The sequence below is a fragment of the Aspergillus tubingensis genome, assembly GCF_013340325.1.
Source record: "Aspergillus tubingensis WU-2223L DNA, scaffold_6, whole genome shotgun sequence".
Classification (NCBI taxonomy): Eukaryota; Fungi; Ascomycota; class Eurotiomycetes; order Eurotiales; family Aspergillaceae; genus Aspergillus; species Aspergillus tubingensis.
Genome location: NW_023336280.1, coordinates 2153950 through 2173310, shown reverse-complemented (window position 1 = coordinate 2173310; position 19361 = coordinate 2153950). Strand labels below are relative to the sequence as shown.

Below are 19361 nucleotides of genomic sequence, written 5' to 3'. Positions count from 1 at the left end.
ACCCAACCTGAACTATTTTAAATATTATCAGGTAGTGCATATTTGTAGCAAAGATCTTAGTGAATTTAACCCAACTATTAGAACGCTTTCCAACCACTCACTCCCCAGAGATTCCGCAAGAGTGAGCTAATGCAACATAGACTTAATCGATAATAAATCCAAATGCGTCTCATGGACCATCAACAACAGACTAGAAGCATTGTGGCTGTCTGCAGCATGATTGTCCAACGTCGAGGCTCTTGTTAGGCAGTCGCAGCTACTTCCAAAGCCTCAAGCTCCGTGATATACTTTCGCAGCATGACCACAGCCCCCAGGCTAAGACGCGAGACAAACGCCGAGGCACTGCGCTCCTCTCCACTGCTGGTATGCCCCTCATGCTCTATCATCGCCAATGCCGTATCGATAGCGCGACGGAGCAGGAGTGGCCTGCTGCAGTCTTCTGAATTCAAGCGACTAGGCAAATAGTTCCAATCCACAATGTCTTCCATGCCACTTACTTGATGATCTAGGGCATACTTGATATATCTGCGTGTAGTCAAGAATGTCTTTTCCGTATACTTGTCTGACTCGACTCGTCTACCGCCCTCCGCAGCAAAAACTTCATACCCGGCCTCATCTGGTACACGATTAATCTGTGATATTGAGTTGTACGCATAGCTCAGGATATTGACTTACTGTAGAAGGGGCTTTGCACAAGAACCAAGCCCATAATTGAGACCAGAATCTGTAGAACAGTGGACTTGGTTGCTGACCACATTTCCTCCTGGTTCTGAGTGGGCCATGTTCCTAGAATGCTCAGACAGATCTTACCATCTTCGTAGAGGTTCGGATTGATCCTTCCTTGGCCGCCGATCCACGAGTGAAAGAATGCCTCAGGTGGTTTTCTAGGAAAGTCCCCCGGAAAATGGAAGTCTATCAGGATCGGCGCATATTGGTAAGGGGTCCCCTCCGGCCCAATGAACAAAACCCTGAGCAGGTCCATCCTCGACTCCCATGCTCGCACAAAGATCCCTGGAGGGAGTGATTCATCGAGTATGTCGCACTCCTTTTGGATACGCTTGACTCGTAAGGCCGAGCCCCCTGCACCATCCTTCGAGATAAAATGATGATCGGAGGGAGGGGGGCCTTCCAATATGAGGAACCCTGGAGGTGATGTCATTTCCTCACTCTGGTCAACTACTCCATCCGAAGCATCTCTCATGTCAAAGTCGGAGTCATTCTCTGTCTTCATGTCTGCATCTTCGGAATAGCCGTCATCTGCAGAACTAGAATTGACATATCGATATACAGCGCATTTGATCTCCGACATATCTTCAACATCACTACCTGAGATGGCTTCCTCCTCTTCCTCCTCGTCATTACCTGAAACCCATTCTTCTTCTTCAAGTAGAATACCATCCTCATCATTGACATATCGGCGGAGGGCTTCTCGGAGCGTCGTCTCCGACATATCCTCATCATCATCACTCGAGAGCCCTTCTTCATCATCAAAATGTAAAAGCCCCTCCTCATCACCAACTCCTGGACCCTCTTCTTTATATGTATAAGCTGAGTTCATTGACATGGTCGATAGATCACCTGGAGCTGGAACCCCAAGTGGAGTGGTGAAGCCTCCATCCATGACCATCATGATCCTTTCGAACGGAACGCGGACGTCGCGACAAGTACCAGCTAGCCGAACAGTAATCTCACCATTAACATCAATTGCAATGATCTGGCCGACGAAGTCTGCAGTGGATCTTTCACTGAGCTTACGTTGATAGTGGTGACTATGTCTCGGAGGAAGAGGAGAAGTGTCAACTGTAGTCATGCTTTTGAACCATTCCCAATGAAACATGGCGAGACTCATGTCCTTGAGGTATGAGTGCATCTGCGAAAGTGACAATGACGATGTATAACTAAATGTGCAAGGACCAGCGATGTTGTATGCACTCAGTGACCCTTCCGTCAAGACCGAGGTATGGATGGTGTCTGGGGCGAGAAGTACTATATCACCATGTGATCTTTCCAGACAAGGAAACACGTCGAGCTCATACAGAGATACTTGGCTGATTGTATCACCCAGCTCGCCCAGCTTAGAGTAGAGAGAAGCTAGGATCTGCCCGCCATGCAAGAGTATAAGATAAGGATCCTTATACCACCGGACAGTAACTATTCGCTCTCGAATGTTAACAGCTTGGACCACACCTACTGTTCTTGCTCGGATTTTTGATTCCCTGTGTTTCCTATGACTAGGCAGTTGCCGGATATATGCCGATGTGGATTCCAAGCCGGGCCAATGCATGGTCTCAATCCCATCCTTCAGGACGACGATGCTCCCGGGCCATATATTTTCATCAAGCCCCGGGTCCCAACGAAGGCATTTTATATCTTCGGTGGTGACATTCCCGTCCAACCATCTGACAGTCAGTGCTGTCTTTCTTGAGGTAATATGAAACATGTTCATGTCATAACCAAAAGTCTCTTCAGGAGGAATATGTTGGTAAGAGTATTTTTGAAAGGCGCTTTTTGGATCTCGAAAACGTATCATATCACCGATCTGAAGCGAGGTCGCCGATTTCACTGTTCCTCCAGCCGAGAGATTCTCGAAGTCGCATATCACAGCATCGCGTTCAAAGACAGATGCTCGGAGAGTCTCTATTCCATTCGGGATCTCACATGTTCCGAGACCAAAAACATTCGTACAAAGCCATTCCACCTTATACTCCGTAGCTGGCGTGGACAGGACGTGGCCGTGGGCAAAGGAACGGGGATCTTCCTTCGGAACTGTACCCCCGTTTATTCCGCGCATATTCTTGTATTTCGTACACACATACTGACCTGGAATCACGGAGTCATGCTCCATGTATCGCAAGTTAGTGTCCACAACTCTACATGGCTGGCCCTTGGGCATCCATATGAGCTCATTGTCATCGAAATGACAGGGAACTTCAAGGTCCTTGGGATCAACAAGCGAGACCGGCACGTTGGAAACACGCAAAATAGCATCCCGGTCGACCTGCCGAATGATTCCCAGTTTCTGATGGTAAATGATCAAGTCATCGTTGATAAACGGCTCATGATGCATGATCTCAGACAAAGGCACATCATGTATTGGCAAAGGACGCGAAGAATCGGTCCCGGGTCTTCTGCGGCTGTGAGGCATGAGCCGTTCGTTGAACTCGACGGAGCCATATTCGCCCAACGACTCGTCATAGTTACGATACGCAATCGGCTCGAGTGTGCACGTAGCGGATGCACCGATGACCGTGCCACACATTGTGTCGTCCGGTCTCTTGACATAGCTACCGAAGTTGATGCACCGATCGAGAAGTTCAAGATCATCCTCGTGGATGAGAGAACACCCTTGCGAAACCCATTTGAACTGAACAATGACATATCCTTTGCGTGGCTATAACAGAAGATGGGTTTAGTGGACATGATTTCTGGTTAATGGTACCTGAGGACCTACCACACCGGTTTGTAAGTACTCAGTCAGGACGTCTTGTGGCACTGATGTATATGAGACCATTAAATCATCTTCCGGTGGTCCCAACGGATACACCTTGGGCATGCCGTGTCAGTCTATTTGAGCCATTGTTATATTGAAGTTATCGACCGTAGAAGACACGTACATCGAGATATGTCCTCTGTGCTTGTATATTAGCAAAGTAAGACCCACATGCTGCAATACTATCAACGGGAGCCATACTAGAACAATACCCGTTAAAGATGGATTTGATTTCAAACAACAAACATCGTTGAGATCAAACTATGAATCATTAGGAAGTCTGGGCTGATAACGAAGTCTTCGTAGCCCACTGATTGCTGACCTGGAAAGTACGTGAAGTCCCCGGATTCGGGGCGTTGGGGACGCCACTCGTATTCATGCTGGCGGGGTAGAAGGTAGGAAGTAAGATATGATGGAGAAGTACGTAGCTCCAAGCGAGGTTTGAAGGCACATACTCATACAAGTAAATATACGATGGATATCAACTAGAGCACGCAATACTAGCCAAAGGAAAGAAAAGAATGTCTGAGGGGAAGGTGGGAGATCCCGGAGGATGATAACAATACTACCAGGAAAAAGCACAGCCAGGGTTTGTCATGTGCCACGGCCTGATGCAGAGGCCGATAGAATTAGAAGTACTTCAACTTGATGAATTATAGATAATTCGAAACACTAATAGCCACTTGAATATGATCTTCAAGATCTCGGAGCAATATATTCTCCTTATGACCAAGATTGGCGATCCGACAGGCTCCTCCTCACATGTCCAAGTTGTATACATCTGAGTTCCCGACTGGGAAAGTACTTAATCGGCGTTCATGCTGATGGAACCAGCCCGCGATCCAATCCCGGCCAATCGATCGATAAGAGCAACCCCAACGGCGCGTTCTCACCGCCCAGGTTTCACCCCGGCAATTGCTATTCTCGAGCTAGACTACTACTGGCTCCTCATTCTGCACCTACTTATACAAAACTACAAACACTCTCACATCAGCCTCCTCTCTAGATCAAGAGGCCCACCAATCTCTTTTAGACAAGCGCAGCCATTCTACCCTCCCACTCCATTAATCTACACAAACAACCGCATCCAAAATGTCCGAACCAGGCCCCGAATCAATCCCTACCAGCGCAGACCCGCGCAGCAAACGTCCCACCAAACGCCGCGCCGTGACAGCGCTCGACGAACACGCCACGCAAATCGAGTCTCTTTTCCGCGACCCCACAAAAGAAATTAAGCTTCCGGACCCCTCCAAACAACGAACCTCGACATCGCTACCGCCGCCGCCAGAAATTGTCGCCAACGTCCAGGGTTCCTCTGCTGGTGCGGGGTCGGGCGAGTTCCATGTCTACAAGGCGAGTCGGCGGAGGGAGTACGAGCGTCAGCGGCTGATGCAGAGCGAGGTTGACAAGGAGAAGGAGGATAAGGAGTGGGAGCAGAAGCGGGAGGAAGCGCGGAGGAAGGATGAGGAGAAGACGGAGAAGAATCGGAAGAAGAGGGAGAAGAGGAATGCGAAGAAGGGGAAGAAGGGGGGTAGTGGTGGTGGTGCGTCGAATGGGGGGGATAAGATGGCCGTTGACGAGACGGGGAAGAAGGTCGGGGGTGGTGCTGATGGGGATAAAAAGGACGGAACTGAGAATGGGGATGGGAATGGTCCTGAGGAGGTTGCTGAGGTGCCCGGAGTGATCATTCATGATGACTGAATGGAGAATGGGGGGATACTATATACGGGCTACGAAGGAACCGGGGCCTACGGAAGCTAGGGATTGTACGATATGAAGATACCCATTGTAATTTTTGGTCTAGGATATTCATACAAGAAGTCCAAATGGTAATCGTGCAGCATTATGTACGCAGTTTTATTTCGGTTCGTCTTAATTGATTTAATCATCTCCACCACCGACACCGAGACCGGCACCGGCCTGCTGAGCAGACTTACCACTGCAGATATCGTCGACACGGAGGAGCAAGCATGCGGACTAGAGAGACAGTCAGTTTGAGTCGATATAGAGTAGGATGTATTTGTTCTTACCTCGACAGCGGTCTTGATGCTCTGAAGCTTAACCGCCTCGGGCTCCCAGACGCCATACTCCTTCATGTCCACCAAGGCACCGGAGTCACCGTCCAGACCCCATGTGGTCTGGCCCTCAACGTGCTTGGCCCTCATGCGGGTGAGGACACGGATAGGGCTGGCACCGGCGTTCTGTGCCAATGTTCTGGGGATAACCTCCATGGCATCGGCAACAGCCTTGTAGGGCCATTGCTGGACACCCTCAATGGACTTGGCCAACTGGCTCAATCTGACAGACACAGCCATTTCAATGGCACCACCACCGGGGGAAAGACGGGGGTGGAAGATGACGTTACGGGCAACGGCCATGGCGTCCTGGAGGTTCCGCTCGATCTCGTTGATGATGTCCTTGGAGGGGCCGCGGAGAAGGATAGTGCAAGCCTTGGGGTTCTGGCACTTTCTGAGGAAGGTGAAGTACTCGTCGCCAATCTTCTCGATCTCGAAAAGTCCGCACTGAGTTCCAACGTCGGACTCCTGGAGGTCGTCGACACGGTTCACGATGGTCGCACCCGTGGCTCTGGCGATACGGTTGTTATCGGTCTTTCTCACACGGCGGAGGGCGGTGATGTTGGCCTTCACCAGGTAGTGCTGGGCAAGGTCTGGGAAGTGTTAGCAAGTCGGATGCCTGCAAATAGAAATTCAAGCCATACCTGAAACACCCTTCTCCGTAATGACAACGTCAGGCTTGAGGGCGATGATAGCATCGCACATGGCCTTAACCTGCTCCTCCTCAATCTGCAGGATACGGTTCCAGTCGTCCTCCTTGGTAATCTCGATGTTCGTCTGCGATTCACCCTTCTTGTATTCCAACGGGCAGTCGAGCAGCAGAACACGGGGGTTCTCTATCCTCCTCCGCATCTTGGGGTGGGTGATGTCCTTGTTGACCATGACACCGTCGATAACCTCACTGTCCTCAATCTGACCACCAGGAATCTTCTCAACACGAGCGTACCGCTTGATGTCGACCTCCCGCTTTCCACCACCAGCATCGAAAGACACGGTCCGGACAGCCTTCAGAGCGAGGCTGCACATGAGCTCCGACCACCGGGAAACGAACTTCGTGCCGATAGACGACTGAATGAGGGTGTACATAGCCTTGTCATCATCAATATCCACGGGTATCGAAACTTCCTCCACAATGGCAAGGGCGTCGGCCAGAGCACGCTTGAAAGCCGAGATGATGACAACGGGGTGAATGTTACGTTCGAGCTGGGGAAGGGCCTGAGCGAGCATCTCACCAGCTAGTACAGGTTAGCGAGTCATCCCATGAAAATATCAAGTCCATCGTGCGATAAGCACAATTTAGCCAGCACATACCCAGAATGATAACAGTCGTTGTTCCATCACCAACTTCCTCGTCTTGGGTCCGACTCAACTCGATCATGCTCTTCGCAGCGGGGTGCGACACCTCGATTTCTCTGAGGATAGCGTGTCCATCGTTCGTCAAAACAATACCGCCCATGGGGTCGAGAAGCATCTTCAGCATAGCCTTAGGTCCCAGACATGACCGAATAATATCCGCGACACTGTAATGCCAGGCCCCGTGTCAGAAGTGCCGGAAGCGGGGAAGAGTGGGAGGGGATCAATCACGTACGTCTTCGCAGCAGCGATATTAGACAGCTGGGCTTTACGACCAACCTGTCTCTCACCAGCATTGGTGTCTAAAGAACCATGTTAGCAATCAGAAACCAAGTTCCGGGCAGTTCCCCTCGATTGGGACATACTCATCACCACCACCGGTGCTTGCATGATGGCGGTGGTTTGTTGACTTGCGTCGGAAAAGGAAGAGAGAAATTCAAACGGTCCCTAGGAAAAGATGGAGTAAACTCCGGAGCCGATCGACAAGCGGTCAAAGATAGGGGCCTTTTTGCTCGTGGAGGGGAACTGGAGTTGTTTTGTTGCCCGCCGTCCCCATCAAATTTCCAGCGCACCTTTCGAAGTGGGATTGCGGACAAGAAGAGCTCACCGCCACCATTCTGCTTTGGGTCTAGTGCTATCCTTTTCCCCCTGATCTATCTACGGAGAGCATCATCGCATGCCATGGAATCGAATAGTTCGCGCCCTTTCTTCCTTTGGGTCTTAAAGAGTAATTCATATCATTCAAAAAATAAAAAGCTCATCTCGCACAGATGCTTCATAACGCCCGCTATCCAGGTATTCCCTGTGCCCCGTATCGCCAAACTCCTAAGAAAACAAACCCAAACTTTTCCCCAAATGTTCAAATGATTCAACGACACAACCCGACGTTGGGGAATCAGATCACTTCTTCAGGAGCTTGCTTAGCTTCTGAACACTCTTGCGTACCCGAAAACGCACATGAGCCCGCATATGCGTAATAAGAGACAAGTTCCTCTTCCGAGGCTTCGAAGAGACCTTTCCGACCTCCTGCTTCTGGTCTCTACTACCATGTGAACCAGACTCGGATAGGCGGAATCCAAACTCATTGACCCCCAGTCCATGCAGACTGCATACACGTGTGCTGCCTGTCGAATAAGCGTTGAAACTGTTTTCTCCCGAAGTCGCATGATCAAAGTGCCAGGTTCTCCGATCATAGTGCTGTCTGTTGCCAGTCCACTGTCGTGGAACCAGAGGCCAGGTAGTGTCGTCTGGTTCGCCGTCAAGCTGTACCGACTGGCGCCATTCGTGGACTTCATTCATCTCTTGGTCTGCTGAGAGTCGCGCCATCATGTTCTTGAACCAGGTTTGCGCGTAGGGATTAGGGTGTACAGGTCTGGGGTCAAGCCCGGAATTCGGATCCCGGTCGTGCAGTAGTTTGCGTATTCGTTCCAGCTGTATTTGACGCATGTTGTGTTGGAGATGCAGTGGTAGTTGTGCTAGGGCGACTTCGTCGAGTTCGTAGAGTACTTCCTCTTCGTCGTCCATGGAGCGTCTGCGCTCTTGGGGTTCCCATACGTGATTGCTCGTCCAGGTGTCTGAACTGCTTCGCCAGAAATAGCTGGCATCTTGTGGGCTTTGCTGCATTATGGTGGCCATGATGGATTTAGTTGTTTGCTGACGTGGTGGGAGCACGCGCTGGGGATGGGGTTTTGGTCGGGGAAATGAGAGGCTGAGCAGTTGGTGAGATGGGGCCAAAAATATATGTACGTGATAGATGAATTCAGTGAGATAGATAGAGGCGACCGAGCTGATGAAACTTTGAGTCATTCAGCAAAATCGAGACGAATATGGCTCCTATTGACGTCAATTCAGTTTTGGGGAAGCGGATCATTCCCATGTCACCTTTACTGCTAATCGGGTCATTGCCTCCAGTAGCTTTTTAAAGAACAGCTGCAATTGGTCATCTGGTCTGGGGGTACGATCATATTTGTTTGCCAGGACTAGTAATGGAATAAGGGAAACGCCGTATGCACCTTGAACGCGTTGTTGGTGCAGGGTCATTCACTGGCACGCTCCGTAAATAGGCCCGTGCCATCACATGGGTCAGAGCCTCTTTTTGAAGCCTTGCACTCGATAGGAGCATTGACTATTTCGGAGGGTTGATCTAGAGACTCATCACATGTATAAAAAAAGACGGTGAGGGGAAGAAAGATTTGTATGGATTATAGAGTTGTGAGCGTCTATCCGGGTGCACGCACAATGATCAACATGCAGCTATCGTACAGCAATATTAAAGTAAGTATAATAAGTACCCCAAACTTTCCCAGGCGCACATGACCATTAGAATTCCCGGCTTTCGCCGATGTCACAAACGTCAAATGCCCCGACCTCTGGATAGCCATACTTGGTGAGCGCCTCCTTCAATTTCTTTGGTGGCTCAAGGACATCTTCATCTGTCAAGACCCAAGTTCCCCAATGAATAGCCATGGCTCTTTTGCATTTGGTATCCCGGAAAATTTGCACTGCATCATCAGGGTCCGCATGCATAGGGCTCATGAACCATCTGGGTGAGTAGGCGCCAATCGGGATCAACCCGAGGTCGAAAGGCCCCCGTAATTGACCAATTTGTTTAAACGCGGGACATGAGGGGAAATCGTACTCCGGGGCATGATCATCGGTACCGGCAGGAAGCTCTGGCACATTCCGATATCCTGTGTCTCTATATGACAATCTTGGTTAGATAATTCAAGGCATCTCCTCGGTAGTTATACATACCCTGCAAACCACAGCTTCCGACCTCCGGCTTCGATGCCCCACGACGCCCACAGGGTCTTTGATCGATCAAACACACCCCGATTGCTTGTATGCTGTGAAGGCAAGCAGCTGATACGAGCTGTGATGTTAGACTGGTTTGAACTCTGGCCCTCACCGGCACCGGCCTCGGTGACTGATTCATGTGAGGGTGAAAGAACAATGTCTCGCTCGTCCCACCAATCGAGTTCGGTCATTTTGTCTATACCAATGCTGCTGAACCATGCTTTATTGCCAAGAGGTGCAAAAAAGTGACAATTGGGATGGCGTCGCGAGATTTCCATGACGGTTGGATGAGAAAGATGATCGTAATGGTTGTGGGAGATTACCACCGCATCGATAATTGGGATGTCCTCGATGCGGCATGGCATCTCCGTGAAGCGCTTTGGGCCCATGAAGGAGACCGGAGAGCAACGGTCCTCGAATACCGGGTCGAACAGAACTCGTAGACCATTGGGAAATTCGACGTAGTAACAAGCATGGCCAAGCCATGTCGCCCGCAGACCAGATGTTTCCCGATCAGGCAGAAACTTGGGCTGCTGAACAGGCACTGTAGGAGGCGTGACGTCCGGGAACTTGATTTTCCCCGTTATGATTCCCCTTCAATGCAGATGTCAGAACTGTATACTAAACATCTAGGAGAGGACTTGTAACTTACCCCCACATGCGAAGAGCGTTACCCACTGTCGGAGATTGCCATGAGCTGCAGGAATACATTAGTCACAAGATACCATCATTTTTTTGCGATAGGTACAAATGACATACTCCCAGGGGTTTTGAAAGCCATTTTTGAGATGGTGAGCTTTCTCCTTGACATCCTCAGGTCCCTCAGAGGCTGGGGAGAGCACAACGGCTAGGGAGTAGAGGGCTGCCGACGTTGAAGCTGCGGAAGTAGCTTTGCTCATGTTGCGTCTCTGTGGGGATGACAATCTAGGTGCAGAAGTACTGCCCTGTCGGAAACAAAAGACGCCTCGCAGGAATGCTCGCATTGTCTTCAAGAATCGAGGGCGGGGAAGGTTTTATACGAAGCTTGGTGGCGGCTGCCTTAACAATGAAGATAAATGGGTACTCCCGCCCGTATATCTCAAAGTATATGATAACTCAACATGCTCTAGCCCACGTCAGACTTTTATTCAACGCAGTCCCCCTTTTGGTGAATCAAAAAAAGAGGAACGGCGATGACGGTGTAAAGCCCGTTATCTCCGGGGCGGAGTGATGACATCGCCGACGTTCTGCCTAGTTATCTCGTATAGGTTGTGTTGTGGCCTTTCAAGAAGATTTCTGGGGCTTAGACTACGTAGCTCTACTGACGCCTAATGTACGATAATGCAAGGTGTGATATTATTGGACTGGGATGCGTAGACAATGAAGCCAGGGCTATCCCTTTTAGAGGTCTGAGAACTGGAGGACTTCCCCATCTCCGATTGCCCGTGAAACCCCGATCGATCTCGGCCCGTCATAACTCCGACTCCCCGACAGGAACAATTGCGGACATGTGCTCAAGGAATCAGACAACTGTAGGTGGCGGTGCATGATTGTTCTTCTGTTGGCATGGACCCCAATGGACCATCAAGTACTCCAGGGCTGCCTTCGCCTGGCGATCTGATTGCGCAGCAACGGAAAGATGCCATCCAAGCAGCGGGGCAGCCTACAGGAGACGGAAGCCTTCTCTCTCAGCTAACCAACAATCCTTTCTTCACCGCAGTAAGTTCCTCAAGCTGTTGGAGCTATGTCTGCTGCCAAACCCAATCGCTAACAGGTAGTTTTACTCATAGGGATTTGGTCTTGCCGGTCTGGGGGCTGGAGTCAGTCTCGCACAAAAAGGCTTCCGCCATGGCGCCGCTCTCCTCCGTCGGCGCATGCTTGTCGACGTCGAAATCAGCATCAAGGACGACTCTTACCCGTGGTTCCTTCACTGGATGACACTATACCAACAATCGCAGCTTAATACGGCCCGCTCCGCTGCCAGCAGGTCTGGTTTCATGGAGTCCATACTACAGAGGCTGACCCCCGGGATGCGCCACCTCTCGATTCAAACGCAGAAAGTCGAGCACAGCAATGGGGCGATACATACACATTTCGCGCTGGTACCTGGACCCGGAAGACATGTTTTGCGCTACAAGAACGCGTTCATCTTCGTCAACCGGATGCGAGAGTCCAAGTCCCAGGACCTACACACGGGCCGGCCGTGGGAGACCATCACTCTGACTACCCTTTATTCGCATCGACATGTGTTCGAAGACCTCTTCACTGAAGCGCATGCGTATGCGGCCAAATCTCACGAAGGCAAGACATCCATCTACAACAGCTGGGGCACCGAATGGAAGCTTTTTGGACAGCCGCGGCGAAAGCGTCCGTTGGAGTCGGTGGTTCTCGACCAAGGAGTCAAAGAGCGAATTGTGGAGGATGTGCAGGACTTCGTGGGCAGTGGCAAATGGTATCACGACCGGGGTATCCCCTACCGCCGCGGTTATCTCCTCTACGGGCCTCCGGGAACGGGTAAGAGTTCGTTCATCCAAGCCTTGGCGGGCGAATTGGACTACGATATTGCCATCTTGAACCTCAGCGAACGGGGACTGACGGATGATCGGCTGAATCACCTTCTGACAATTGTTCCGAACCGAACCCTGGTTTTGCTTGAGGATGTAGATGCTGCGTTCTCGAATCGCCGGACTCAAACGGACGAGGACGGTTATCGTGGAGCCAATGTTACATTCTCGGGTCTTCTGAATGCTCTGGATGGCGTTGCAAGCGCCGAGGAACGGATTATCTTCCTCACCACCAACCACGTCGAACGACTTGACGAGGCGCTAGTCCGACCGGGTCGCGTGGACATGACGGTGCGTCTGGGCGAAGTGACTCGCTATCAAGTCGGCTGTCTCTGGGACCGGTTCTACGGAGAGCTTGACCCGAGTGGCACCAATCGACAGGTCTTCCTCGACCGGCTACAAGAGTTGGGGCTGATCGAGGACGAGAACGGCGTCAAGGCTGATCGGACGAAGAGCACCAGCGCTGCTGCTTTACAGGGCTTGTTTTTGTACAACAAGGGCAACATGGAGGGAGCAATTGCTATGGCCGAGGGGCTGACATTCCGTGTTCATGACGAGGGTATGTAGTATGAGCGATTAGACTGTATGATAGACTGTGCCATGTATATTAGTTGAGTGCCAGGACATGTCAAATATGGCCAATGACATAGCATTACAAATTCTACTCAAGCTGCTGTGAGGCTTTATGAGAGTCAAGTCACCCTGTTATCTCTATATCGTCGGGGCTGTGCCCTTTTCGGTAACCGACTATGCTTCACCGGTAGGTGATGTTTCGAGTAAACAGAGAAATAGAGCCCGTCACCTTTCGTCACCGTACCCCGCGACCACTAACCAGTCACAGTTACTGATTATTAGCTTCAGCGCTTCCCTATGCCGAATCATGATCGTTGGTATGATCCGAAGCGCCGGGCTGAGTCCAGCCACATCGTGCCCGCTGTCCGATCCAGCGAGATGTCGAGGCTAAGCGCCGACCCAAGCAATCAAGTTTCTCCCACTACGGTGCATATTCTTCACGCTACTGCAGCCTCTCTTGTTCGGACCCTTGCCGCCGTCGATGTATGCTTTGACCATTATGGATAGATCGGGGCCCGTGCCTGCCAGCTGGGCTTGATGTTGGTGGGCGTCTATACAGGTGAGCTTATATATCCGCAGTATACCACCTTTGTTCAAGACTCAAACGAAGCACCCTTGACCTTTTCTTTCCTTTCTTGATTGAAGTAATAGACATTAGCTTCAAGGACGCAAGTCTGATTATTTTTACGGGACTAAGGAGCAAGTCCATCAACCATGAGTCAGTTCCAACTCTTCCCATCACCCTCGGATAGCAGACCATCAAAGGAATTGCCAAGAGTCCCGAAAAAGCCAGCCATAAAGACACATACAGAGATGCGACCCATGGAGGAGATACGTGACAAGAGTAGTCCTACAGAAGCTGTGATCTTCAAACTTATTCAGGATACCCATACTAGTATCAGACCGCCGCCAATGGCCATGTCCAGGTCGAACCCCGTATCCATTCCAGACACAATACGAGAGCGTGAGACGTCCAAATCTCCTCTGCGACATGACCGCCACAAGCGGCCGGCAGAGAGAGTTGGCTCTCCTTCACAGTCGATGAGATCTGCTTCACTCCAGAGCAGTTCACCGGCTGCAGCTCCGGTGGTGCCAATGAAGTCAACATTCCCTCGATATAACTATGACCTTCCGATGAACCAGCAGCACTACTACCCGGAGCCTTCATTCAATTCTCACTGGGAACTATCCAGGTCTGAGACAGAGACACCACCTCCGGAGATAGATCGTGCCCTTGGACCCAAGACAGTGCCCGCCAGCGTGCTAAACTTTCCTGCCGGTGTTCTTGATCCAGTGGAGAGATATTCTACACAGGAAGAGCTGCAGAGTCTATGGGAAATTGCCAACGGTCAACGCCCACAAAGCTTGCCTGGGACCTTTAATCTGTGTGTTGATCGGTATGTACATTCCTAAATTTACTATGGCAGATCTGACCCCTACAGGATCGACGCCAATACACTTACGTTCGGAGACGCCAAATCACCGTTCTATACACTGCGAGCTACTTCAGCAAACGACATATCGATCATCCGAAAACACCCCTCTAAGCAGGACAGCAGCGTCCCCGTAATGAACTTAAAACTCGAAGACCAATCTCGCCGCCAGCCTCCCTGCGATGGCCTGGTTTCAATCCTCTTCCCGCGCCTCGCCGCCATCCTAGCGATAGACCAAGCCGCAGAGGTGGCAGAAGAGCTCCGCCTCTCACCCATAGAGGCGGCCAAAGCAGAAGGAGAAGCACTCAAGCGAGTAGCAGCTCAGGAATCCTGCAAATTGCTATGGAACCAATCGAAGCGAGTGTACGAGCTTCACCACCCCGCGCTGTGCAAGCAGCAGCCTCCCGCGCTGGTTGGTGCTGCTGGCATTCCTTTGTCGCCAGTACGCTCGAAATATTCAGGCGTCCTACACATTACAGTTTCCAGTTTGCCCAAGGAGGGGGGATGCAGCCAACCACCCACCATTCTGGTTACTACCCCTCTGCCAGCCAACGCCGTTGAGACGGGTGCCATGGCGGCTACGCCTCGCACATCCACGCTTCCACTGACAGATGCCGATGAGCCTTTGGCGTCGTTGGATCTGAGGACTATGACATTGTCGCTAGCTACAGGGTCGATTGCTGCGACGATACCGTCGTTGTATGCTGTTGACTGTCTCGTTTCTGCGCTACTGACTGTGGCGGTGTCTGATGAGTCTACAAGGCCTGTTCTTGAGGGACTCAAGTTGTATGATCAGGGGCTTTCTACACCCCCCTTATCAAACTCTAGAGAGGAGATGATCACTGCCCTAGCGGAGCAGGAAGACGCTAAAGAAGGTAGCCAGCTGTGGTCCAAGGTAACATCTCAGTCCAAATCTGATGATCGAAAGGGATACCACTTTGGGAAAGGAGGGACCAAGAAGTCGAAGACCCAAAAAGTCATAATAGAGGAATTCGACATGGACAAGTACGGACGATACCAAGAAGGCTCACGGGAGGGCGAGGAGCTTCCGCGGATTACACGGGGATGTTTGCGGGTGTTGTTCTGGGGGTTTAATGTGGTAGTGCACGGACTTGCGATGGTTGTCAAGGGGATTGCTTGGATGGTGGTGAACCTGACTCGATGTTGTGCCACTGATAGCCATATTTCGTAGGATGAGATGGATTATACACCTATGGTTCGAAGTAGATTGCATTCCTTGATGTCATGATACTCGCAGGGATTTTGTAGATGAAGTCAAGAGCCAAATTGTGATAAGAATTCCACTACCAGCCCCCGTCAAGCGTTAGTAGAAAGTTAATTCGAACAGATGCTGATCTGTAGAAGTGTATGGAAGATGCTGTTGGGTTTGTTGACTACACTGATCTACTACCGCCATACTGCTAGTACTATCAACCATCCCCAATCAAGTGATAACCCCAATTCAATTCCCAAACACTCTCCACGAATATCAAATCAAACAAATAGACAATTTCTGAATAACAACAACACGAACCAGCAAACACCAGTACTATTCGAAACATACCTCCCTCCCACCCGTACCGTGTCGTCAAAAGTCAACATGATACATTCATACATACCCAACTCACATTCCAGACCAAACCTTCCACCACTCCATCGATCATTCGACACACAATTTTCCCCGATATCATTGCCTCAGGACTGGAATTCAAGGGATGTTGCCACCCTTATACCTACCCACATAATAAAAACCATACTTTTGTCTAATAAAATGTCTTAGATATATAGAGAGAGTATGAGACACGACAACTTCATCTAGTATCTCAACGACCAACGACCAACACCACCAACTCGACACCAAGAATACGACTACTGAAGAATAGTAACGACTACATCAAGATGCATAAACTCCTCTTCTTATCCACACTCTCCCTCGCGGCAGCTACATCTACTACTACTAATGGTGACTTGGGGTATTTGCAATGCGCTGTATGTATATTCCCATCACCATCACCATCACTTACCCATTCTCCCTCTTACTTACGTACAATCATCTTAACTACTGAGACTAATAAACTAATGAGCTATAGTCCTCCATCGCAGAAACCTACCCCCGCAGCGCAGAATGCACTTCCCCCTCAGTACTAGACTGCTTCTGCAACGCACCGTTTGATCCGTCCTCGCTGGACCGGAAGACTTTGGAGAGTTGTGCGCATGAGGGTGTTTGTACGTCTATCTTCTCCCCCTTTAGGAAATTTATGCTAATGAGGAATAATGATAGCACCATCCAACATCCCCGACTACGTATGCAGCGACACCGACGTCCCCATTGACGCACGCAAGGGCAGTAGTCCCATGATGCGGGTTGATACAACCAGCTCTGGTGCCAGTACAGATGGCAATGGCAACGGAAATGGAAACGGCAATGGCAATGGTAATGGTAATGGCAACGGGAATGGGAATGGCAATGGAAATGGAAATGGCAATGGCAATGGTAATGGTAATGGCAACGGGAATGGGAATGGCAATGGAAATGGAAATGGCAACGGCAACAGCGGCAACATATTCACACCCCAACGCTCCAACTACAAAGCCTCAAAGCGCGCATACGCACCATCCACCCCTGACCCCAACGCCGACACACCCTCCCCGGACACAACCACCACCACCCAAGAAGTCTCCTCAGACGGCTCATCAGAAGACCGCATCGAAGCGACCACCAAAACCAAAACCGAAACCAAGACCTCCGAAGCGCGCATCGAAGCATCAGCGACCATAACCGAGCATCACGGTGTGCACATGACAGACGCCACGAACCCAAACGTAGTATACAAGATGTACACGGAGACCGTGACGGACTGTGCGTGTGAGCATGCAGCCGCTACTGGCGATGCGCATGCTTCGGATTTGAGGGTGGAGAGTGGAACTGCCGCTACTGCTGCTGCTGCTGCTGCTACCGGTACATCAGCAAGGTTGTTTGGAACGCAGGCGGCGGAGACATCAGGGGCGGTGGTGTCATCGTCGTCGGTGGTGATGTCGATGCCTAGTGGGGTGGATGCGAGTCGGGTTGATGGGGTGAATAATGGGACTGGGGCGTTGTTTGAGGGGGGTGCGAGTAGGGTAGGAGGAGTTGGGGGAGTTTGGGGTTTGTTGATGGGGGTTGCGGTGGGGGTTGTGGGGGTGGGTTTGGTTCTTTGATCTATCTATTTCATGAATGAACTTGTGGGGGAGTAAAGATGGGAAAGGGGAGATAGGTATGTAATGAGTATGAGTATGATATGTGTAGTATGATTTAGTATAGTTTAGTATAGTCTCTCTCTTTATATCTGAATTGAAGTTGATACTATTAAAACACGAAATCCTCACTGCTGTTCAAGCATGAATCGCCTGCTGCACCTTCGGATACAACTGCACCAAGCGATAATACATCTCGGAATGATCATGCACCAGGACCTGCGGATCCCACGCCATAGCAGCAAAGATCGTTTCAATGCCACTGCTCACCGGCGTCATAAAGATCTGACAGATCTGCAATCCAATGACAAACGCAAAGGCCATAATGACCGCCGTGAAATCGCCACCCTGGTTATACCCCGGGTTCGTGAACTGGAGGTACAGATATGCCAGTAGCGCACACACGTACGACACGAACACCGACCCCATCGTTATCACCGGCCCCACCAGACAATCATTGACCAGTGCATCCACGCCACGATCCTTCATCATCTTCCACGTATCCTTAGCAGAGGGGATATAGGCTTTCCCGTACAGGGCAATATGGCAGAAAGCGTAGCGGTTAAAGAACGTGACGAGCCAATCGAGCAAGGAGATGAAACAGCCCAGGACCCAGAACCCAATACTGCCGATAATACTGCCCTGGGCGGCTTCCTGCTGCTGGGCGATGGAGCACGCCTGTCGGAGCATTTGGATCACGGCGAGGATGAGCGAGCCAAAACTGATGCTGCCGAAGGAGTAGGTGGTGGCGCGCCGGAAGGCGCCGCGCGTTGCACCGTGCGGCATGCCCTGGGGTGAGTTGGCGAAGAAGTACCAGGAGCCGTAAACGCCTGCGATGGTGGTGTGCACGGTGTTCTTGAGCCATTCGCTGAACCAGTACATGGCGAAGGTGACGTAGACGACCAGACCAATGACGCGGGCGGTGCTGCAGCCGCCGGAGCCGTTGGGGCAGGCCGGGTTGACGCCGGTGCTGTCAGGCTCGTAGGCGACGTAGATGGAGACAAGCGTAACGGAGAACCAGGCGGCGAAGGCGACGGCCACTAGGCCGCCGATGGTGCTGACCAGGAACATGTGGCCGTATTGGCGGGAGACGTCGATGGAAACTTCCATCATGTAGGCTGTGAAGGGGATGCGGGGGATCCAGCTGATGAAGCAGACGATGGCGAAGACGCCGAAAATGAGGAAGACGATGCCGCCGCCATATTGTCCGCGGACGATGTAGTAGATGCCGGTGGCGAGGGCGAAGACGATGTTCAGGATGCCCGTGACCCAGATGAAGAGCTTGGAGAAGTACCGCGCACCGAGGAAGTAGGCATACGAGAAGGCGAGAGCCACGCAGAGGACGAAGATGAAGAGCACGAGGGTGTTGGTGTTAAGGGAGAAGTCGTTGGTTGCATCATAGATGCCGCCGCCGCTGAAGCCTTTGTATTTCGCATAGCGATGGATGGTCACACCGGACACGGCCACGTAGCCGAGGAACACGGCGATGAACTGCCAGCAGTTTAGTTGTGAAGCTTTGTATAGAAGTATCGGGTTATCCTACTAGAAGTCCCGCCCAGATGTCATTGTATTTGGGTCGCTCGACTTGGAAAGCTTCGTCAAACCCATATACGGCTTGGTTGTAAGTTGGTGGAGGTCCCTGAGGGGGTCCCTGAGGAGGTTTCGGTTCAGGTCCTCGATAATCGCCGCCATTGTGTTGGTTGGGTGCTGGCTGGGGAGCTTGATTGTAATTGTAGTAGGCATATTGTTGTTGCTGCTGCGGTGGCTGAGGCTGAGGCTGATCGCCAAAGCTCTGATTAGCGTTGTAATAGCTGGATGCCTGGCCACTCATGACTGCGTGCTGTAGATGCAGAAAAGGAGAGAT

The 19361-nt window shown here is 51.1% G+C and overlaps 9 protein-coding genes across 9 annotated transcripts; 4 read left to right on the top strand and 5 right to left on the bottom strand.

The window, feature by feature from the left end:
* Positions 1–242: 242 nt before the first annotated feature.
* Positions 243–3869, bottom strand: AtWU_04491 (ubiquitin-conjugating enzyme E2; the record flags this gene model as incomplete). The annotated part of the gene is made up of 6 exons (XM_035499602.1): positions 243–616; positions 676–3391; positions 3452–3544; positions 3615–3629; positions 3692–3751; positions 3813–3869. 6 exons carry the CDS (start codon positions 3867–3869, stop codon positions 243–245), a joined length of 3315 nt encoding a protein of 1104 aa, XP_035355495.1.
* Positions 3870–4582: 713 nt separating this feature from the next.
* Positions 4583–5191, top strand: AtWU_04490 (PRKRIP1 family protein; the record flags this gene model as incomplete). Its single annotated transcript, XM_035499601.1, has 1 exon — positions 4583–5191. The coding sequence occupies one exon, from the start codon at positions 4583–4585 to the stop codon at positions 5189–5191; it is 609 nt and encodes a 202-aa protein (XP_035355494.1).
* Positions 5192–5371: 180 nt separating this feature from the next.
* On the bottom strand, positions 5372–7308 carry AtWU_04489 (chaperonin-containing T-complex subunit CCT3; the record flags this gene model as incomplete). The annotated part of the gene is made up of 6 exons (XM_035499600.1): positions 5372–5467; positions 5521–6158; positions 6210–6800; positions 6877–7085; positions 7154–7220; positions 7284–7308. 6 exons carry the CDS (start codon positions 7306–7308, stop codon positions 5372–5374), a joined length of 1626 nt encoding a protein of 541 aa, XP_035355493.1.
* Positions 7309–7818: 510 nt separating this feature from the next.
* AtWU_04488 (uncharacterized protein) lies at positions 7819–8553 on the bottom strand (the record flags this gene model as incomplete). Its single annotated transcript, XM_035499599.1, has 1 exon — positions 7819–8553. The coding sequence occupies one exon, from the start codon at positions 8551–8553 to the stop codon at positions 7819–7821; it is 735 nt and encodes a 244-aa protein (XP_035355492.1).
* A 684-nt stretch (positions 8554–9237) lies between these two features.
* Positions 9238–10613, bottom strand: AtWU_04487 (putative Zn-dependent hydrolase/oxidoreductase family protein; the record flags this gene model as incomplete). The annotated part of the gene is made up of 4 exons (XM_035499598.1): positions 9238–9616; positions 9673–10308; positions 10367–10411; positions 10474–10613. 4 exons carry the CDS (start codon positions 10611–10613, stop codon positions 9238–9240), a joined length of 1200 nt encoding a protein of 399 aa, XP_035355491.1.
* Positions 10614–11259: 646 nt separating this feature from the next.
* AtWU_04486 (bifunctional AAA family ATPase chaperone/translocase BCS1) lies at positions 11260–12824 on the top strand (the record flags this gene model as incomplete). The annotated part of the gene is made up of 2 exons (XM_035499597.1): positions 11260–11412; positions 11484–12824. The coding sequence occupies 2 exons, from the start codon at positions 11260–11262 to the stop codon at positions 12822–12824; spliced, it is 1494 nt and encodes a 497-aa protein (XP_035355490.1).
* Positions 12825–13742: 918 nt separating this feature from the next.
* AtWU_04485 (uncharacterized protein) lies at positions 13743–15455 on the top strand (the record flags this gene model as incomplete). Its single annotated transcript, XM_035499596.1, has 2 exons — positions 13743–14227; positions 14273–15455. 2 exons carry the CDS (start codon positions 13743–13745, stop codon positions 15453–15455), a joined length of 1668 nt encoding a protein of 555 aa, XP_035355489.1.
* A 707-nt stretch (positions 15456–16162) lies between these two features.
* Positions 16163–17461, top strand: AtWU_04484 (conserved proline-rich protein; the record flags this gene model as incomplete). Its single annotated transcript, XM_035499595.1, has 3 exons — positions 16163–16252; positions 16354–16489; positions 16545–17461. 3 exons carry the CDS (start codon positions 16163–16165, stop codon positions 17459–17461), a joined length of 1143 nt encoding a protein of 380 aa, XP_035355488.1.
* Positions 17462–17635: 174 nt separating this feature from the next.
* Positions 17636–19328, bottom strand: AtWU_04483 (choline transporter-like family protein; the record flags this gene model as incomplete). The annotated part of the gene is made up of 2 exons (XM_035499594.1): positions 17636–18988; positions 19041–19328. The coding sequence occupies 2 exons, from the start codon at positions 19326–19328 to the stop codon at positions 17636–17638; spliced, it is 1641 nt and encodes a 546-aa protein (XP_035355487.1).
* Positions 19329–19361: the final 33 nt, after the last annotated feature.